Below are 6299 nucleotides of genomic sequence, written 5' to 3' on the forward strand. Positions count from 1 at the left end.
GCCATTAGCCACAGATGGCTATTGAGCACTTGAAATGTAGCTTGTGGCTGGGAGTGGTGGCTCATGCCTGTAATCCCAGCAGGCTGAGGCAGGTGGATCGCTTGAGTCCAGGAGTTGGAGACCAGCCTGGGCAACAAGATGAAACCCCATCTCTACAAAAAATACAAAAATTAGCCCGGTGTGGTGGTGCATGCCTGTAGTTCCAGCTACTCGGGAGGCTGAGGTGGGAGGATCACTTGAGGCCAGGAGGCAGAGGTTGCAGTGAGCTGAGATCATGCCATTGTCCTCCAGCTTGGGTGACAGAGCAAGATCCTATCTCTAAATAAATAAATAAATAAGAAATGTGACTTGTCTGAATTGAAATGTGCTGTAAGTGTAAAATACACACAAGGATTTCAAAGACTTGGTGTTAAAAAAAAAAGAATGTGAAACGTCTCCATAATGTTTTATATTGCTTATATTTTAAAATGGTGATATTGCAGACACAAGATTAAATTAAATACATTCTTAAAATTAATTTCACCTATTATTTTTTAGTTTTAAAATGTGGCTATTAGAAAAATTTAAATTATGTATGTAGTTCACATTATATTTTGGGGGAGCAGCAGTATTCTACAGTGTCCATTTCTATATTATAAATAATAGATGGGGCTATTCGAACCAAGCAGGAAGCTACAATGGGATAACTGGTGATAGTTGTTTTAAACAGTATTCTAAAAGGTAGATAGAGGGGCTAGTGTGATGAAATATTTCTATTCTGTTTCCTCCTTTGTCTTCTTGTAGATTTTATATTACCACCAAATGGAAATAGAATGAAAAATTTTCTAAGCCTCCATCACCCCTCACTGGGATTCCTACAATGGTCTTCCAAGGGTCTCCTTGCTGCTCTACCATCTGTTTTTAGCATAACAGCCAAAGAGGGCCCTTTAAAAGACAAGATAGACTTTGTTCCTGCTTTGCTTTTTAAAAACCTTCTAACAGCAATTCCACCCCCTGCAGAGTAAAAGCCAAAGTCATTACAATGGCTTACAAGGCCCTTCTCTGTCTGGTCCCCAAGCCCTTACCCCTCTAACCTCATCTCCTACCACTATCCCTCATGTATTCTGTTGTAGCTATGCTGGCTTCCAACACACCTGGTTCTCTCTGGCCTTTGTACTTACTGTTTCTTCTGAACAGAACTTTCTTCTTTCAGTTTGCTCTCTCACATCCTTCAGGATTTTGTTCAATACTACCTTGAACCCCCATCCCTACCCACCCACCCCTGGCACTCCCTGTCCACGCTCTGCCTTTCTCCATAGTACTCATCACCATCAGGTTTTCTATATGCTTTACTTATTTGTTACCACTCTGTTCTCCTCACTAGAAGAAACGCTCCATTAAAGCAGGGATGTTGGTTCTTGGCCCATAAGAGGTGCTCAAAAAATTACTGACTGAATGAACAAACTCAACTTTGCTATAGTGGGAGGAAACTCTTGGACCTGAAGTCTACCAGTTGAAGCAATTCATAGGTATAGTCTGGTGTTTCCCAGCTCGGCATAGGTTTAAAGTATCAAACTATTGATTAAGCAACCTATAGCCTGCCTCACTTAGCTATACTTACTGCATGAAATCTAAGTTCAGAATGGAGAATTAGATATCTGCCTCTGTATACTTCTCAAATATGTCCAGATCCTCACATTTTATTGGCTAAAAAGAGCAGTGTCAAATTTCTCATGAAAGTCTTCTGTTCCAGTAGGCTGAGTTATTAAAAATACACCCCCATGGAACTCAAAAGCTACTTTGATAGAGGAAACAGAAAAAGGGAGAGCCACAAACATTTTTATTTTTCCTGAAATAATATTTATGCCAATATCATAAATATGATATTTATGATTAATCATGCTGTTATGATTAACACTGTATTAAATCTGCCTTCTAGGGGCTGCTGTTTGCCACTTCCCTGAGTGTGCAAGTTCTGATTCTGTCACTGACTGACTTTTGGTGCCAGATCAAATTTTTCCCTGCATCCCTTAGGATCTCAGGAGAAATATTGTCTTTTGTTACTGGATTCTGAGTAACCCTGAACTTGCTTTTAATTGAAAGGAAGCAAACTTCCCTGCCCTTGAAACACCCTTGGCTTTCAGCAAGAGCTCCTATTTTCCCCTTGACCATGGCCGGAGGATGCAATGGCCTTGGCTCTGCTTCCTTAGATTCTCTACCCTTCTCTATTTTTCCTGTCTTAGACTATCCTAAGAGGCTGTCCATGCATTTCACAGCTATAAATTCATCAACCCAGATATTCCATTCTCCTCCTCATTTCTATCTCCTCGTGTTTTCTAAATAGCTCCTTTTCAGTCATTTCAACTCCACCATCATGCTTTATCAGACTTTAGGGCCAGGCACGGTAGCTCACACCTGTAATCCCAGCCCTTTGGGAGGCCGAGGTGGGCGGATCACCTGAGGTCAGGAGTTCAAGACCAGCCTGGCTAACATGGTGAAATCCCATCTCTACTAAAAATACAAAATAAATTAGCTGGGACAGTGGCGCGTACCTGTAATCCCAGCTACTCGGGAGGCTGAAGCAGGAGAATTGCTTGAACCCAGGAGGTGGAGGTTGCAGTGAGCTGTGATCACGCCACTGCACTCCAGCCTGGGAGACAGAGCGAGACTCTGTCTGAAAAAAAAAAAAAAAAATTCACCAAAGGTCCTTTATTTCCAGTTACTTTTCATATCTCTATTTATTATAGCCCATTTGCAGATGGAAGGCATTGGCTTCTCTGCCATACAACTCTCTTGAGGCAGAGTTACTGCTACTCACTCTTTCCTCTGCTCTCAGTTCTCTGTTCTGGCTTCTGTTATACAGTTGATGGAGATCGTCTGTTTAACAAACACCCTGCCTCCCACACCAGATGAAGATGTCCTCCAGGGCAGAGATTGCAGTCTTTCATTTCTATGTCTCCACCACACAGCATGGGGCCTGGCACTTAGCATGTGTTCATCAAGTGGTGACTGACTGAACAAGTTGTCTTTTCAAATGTGTCGGATCCCTCATTCACATTTCCATAGACATCTCCAGCCCTCCACACTCAAGTATGATCTCTAAATTCCTTCCATAGCTTGTGGTGTCCTTGAGACTGTCATTTATTTATTTATTTATTTATTTATTTGTTTGTTTTTATTTTTATTTTTTGAGATGGAGTCTCACTCTGTCACCCAGGCTGGAGTGCAGTGGCACGATCTCAGCTCACTGCAGCCTCCGCCTCCCGGGTAGCTGGGATTATAGGCACGTGCCACCAAGCCAGGCTAATTTTTGTATATTTAGTAGAGATGGGGTTTCACCATGTTGGCCAGGCTGGTCTCGAACTCCTGACCGCAGGTGATCCACCTGCCTCGGCCTCCCAAAGTGCTAGGATTACAGGTGTGAGCCACCGTGCCAGCGAGAGTGTCTCTTATACCCGTGTCATGTGAATGAATGATTGCACTCACAATCATTTTAGAGAAGAGCATCTGATTATGGAACCTTATAAGTGCAACCTTCTAAGTGGACTTACATATACGGTGCAGCTTGAGAGGGACTAAAAAGGATCCTCTTCCAAAATCTCTCCCTATCCCTCTAGCTAGCCTATCCAATTGCTAGAATTCTGTCATCAGAGTTTCATGCCTTTGGGTTAATGGATTGTTCTATCTCAACACACACACACACAGCTGTATTAATCATTAATAAAGTCAGTTAGGAGTACTAGTGTAACAGAACCTTTCCAAATGAAAATGAGCTGAGAATCAGATCTGATGAGAAGGGATAAGAGACAGGAATGTGTGGGGACGTGGATCCAGAGTACTGACACTGAGTGGGGAAGCACCATGAATAGTCAGGGAGAAGGATGCTGAGAGCCAGAAGCTTTTTTTTTTCTTTTGGTTTTACTAGGTTAGGCTTTTAAAATATAGGCAGGAAACAAACTGTTAATGATCTGAAACCTAAAAACTGTGGACTTCTAGGTTAGCAAGCCCCAAACCTAATCTTTTCTCAACTAGCTGCTTTTATCTAGACAACTAGATCATCTGAAGTCAAAAAGGACCTCAGAGATCATTTTACACCCCACACCCATCACTTTTACAGATGAAGACATTCAAGCCAAACGGGATTAAGTTATCTCGCCCAGGGTCTCACAAGTCCAGACTAGATCCTGGACTCCCCGTTCGCCTTTCCAGGAAGAACAAGTAATTATGCTTATTATAATTGCCACACAGCTTCATCTAGAGAAATGTCACTCACTGATTTTCAGAAGCTGAAATAGGTTTTCCATTCAATTAACCACAAACTAGGTCTTACATATATACTTATTAAAGGAGACTCACAGAAATCAAGTTCTATAAATTGCAGTTAAAGAACATAAAAAAACACAACCTTGCCAAATATGCCACAAATTAAACTAAAGGATATTTTAGTGTTTCTATGATTGCTGGGGGTATGTAATTTCAAATACTGCACTTTCTCACTGAGATCTGTGCTATGCGGCTCTGGGTTCCAGGGACGTTTTCGTGCTTACCTTCTTCTCCCGCATGCTTAGAAGCCTTTGGACCTCTTGTGCAATGAGGAAACCCCAGGGTAACTGTGGGCAGTTGGCTGAGTAGAACCAGAATTGTAAACATAGTCTGGCAACTGTCAAACAAACTAAAACAAACAAAAAACATATTAAAAAAAAAAGCCCCTAGCTCAGCACTTTGAGTTTCTGTCGAACTGAATCACCAACCTGTTGTATTCAAAGCCTAGGCGCAAGAGCGCCCGGTGCGCGGTTTCGGTCGCCGGGACAGGACGCGCGCCCAGAAAGCAGCCCCTGAGAGCGCCTGGGACAAACGCCGTGCCCAGGGACCCTGCCCGAGGGCTGATCGGGCACCTGTCGCCGCAGGCAACCCTCGGCTATGTGTTCGAATCCAACCCAGTCCGCCGAGGTGGCCCCTTCCCGGTAACCCCTTCCCCGCCGAGGTCCTGCCGCCAGGCCTCGTACCTGTGTCCCCCAGCACATGTTCCAGCAGCCCCCGGGCTAGAGGCTCTTCTTGGGGCGGTTCCTTCGGCCGCCAGGCCCTCGGTCTCCGGCGCCCTCAAACCTCGGCGACGCTCCGGGCCTCGCTCTCCGCAGGGTCTGGATGGCCCCCGCGCGCAAACCCGGGAAGCGCCTGGGGTCCGCAGAGAGGCGCCCGGGGAACACGCGCGGGGCGAGGTCCTGCCTCGGTCCGGGGAGGCGGCCGACGGAGGAAGGGAGGGGGCGGCTACCTGGGGACACCTGGCCGCGCCCCACCTCCCGGGGGCCGGGCCTACCTGGGGCGAGCGGGCGGGCAGTGGGCCGGCGTCTCCCCGGAGCCCGCGCTGCGCTCTCAGCCGCCCCAGTTTCTGCCCCATCCCCGGGCGGGCCAGCCGCCTGCCGCCCGTTCTAGCCCCGCCTTGGCGGCGCGGGTGGCTGCTTTTCGATTTGTGTCTGCACTCGGCGTTCTCAATGCTCCTAATTCAGGGAGCATTTCGGTTCTCAGTCTTAAGCAGAGCGCCCTCGGCGCGTCCAGGGCTTTTCGCTTTGGGTCCCACTGGGCCAGGAGTCCTGTGGTTACCTTAGGTCAACTGTTCTCAAAAGGGTGGTCCGGGGACGAGGACAAGATATTCATCAGACAAAATACCCTTTATTCGTGATAAGAAATGGAAATGGCCTTACAAGTAATTGATTACATTGGTTCTCCAATGGTGGTCCGCCAGGTCTGGGATGTCTCCAAGATCTTTTCCAGGGGTCTCTGAGGGCAAAACTATTTCCATTATAGTAACAATACATGATTTGCCATTTTCACTTTCATTCTCTCAAGAGTGTACAGTGGAAATTTCCAGGGGCTATTTGACGTGTAATAACGTCATCATTCTGTCTCCTAATAGAATACCTGAGTGAGCGTGCTTGTATTTTCTAGTATTTTCCATAGTAGTATGTTTACAGTATCAGTATGTACATTTTATAGAGATTTATGTAGATTTATAGAGATTAATAAAATTTGTTCTCAGTACTTGTGAACTTAATTTTTTTTCTTTCCTTTTTTCTTTTTCAGAGTAGGGGGTCTCACTTTATTGCCCAGGCTGGCTCCTTGAACTCCTGGGCTCAAGAGATCCTCCTGTCTCATCCTCCAGAGTAGCTGGGACTACAGGTGTCCACTAACTCTCTTGGCTACTGCTTTTGAACTTTGATTAGTTCTATTTGTTCACATCTACTAGGATAGCTATAACCTCATTTTTCTCAAATAATTATCTTGAAATCTTGATCTTTTCCTTGAGTCTATGCATAAACATA

At 45.3% G+C, this 6299-nt stretch overlaps 1 protein-coding gene across 1 annotated transcript in view; it reads right to left on the reverse strand.

Moving 5' to 3' along the window:
• The window catches only part of PRRG4 (proline rich and Gla domain 4), a 31736-nt gene extending 25967 nt beyond the window's left edge, over nt 1-5769 (reverse strand). The window contains exons 1-2 of the mRNA XM_054441613.2: nt 4986-5769; nt 4527-4651 (exon numbers count right to left, since the gene is read on the reverse strand). Coding sequence (XP_054297588.2) covers nt 4527-4651; nt 4986-5377 — 517 coding nt within the window. The 5' untranslated portion in view covers nt 5378-5769. The remainder of the gene's footprint in view (nt 1-4526; nt 4652-4985) is intronic.
• Nucleotides 5770-6299: the final 530 nt, after the last annotated feature.

Source organism: Pongo pygmaeus, chromosome 9, assembly GCF_028885625.2.
Source record: "Pongo pygmaeus isolate AG05252 chromosome 9, NHGRI_mPonPyg2-v2.0_pri, whole genome shotgun sequence".
NCBI classification, from domain to species: Eukaryota; Metazoa; Chordata; class Mammalia; order Primates; family Hominidae; genus Pongo; species Pongo pygmaeus.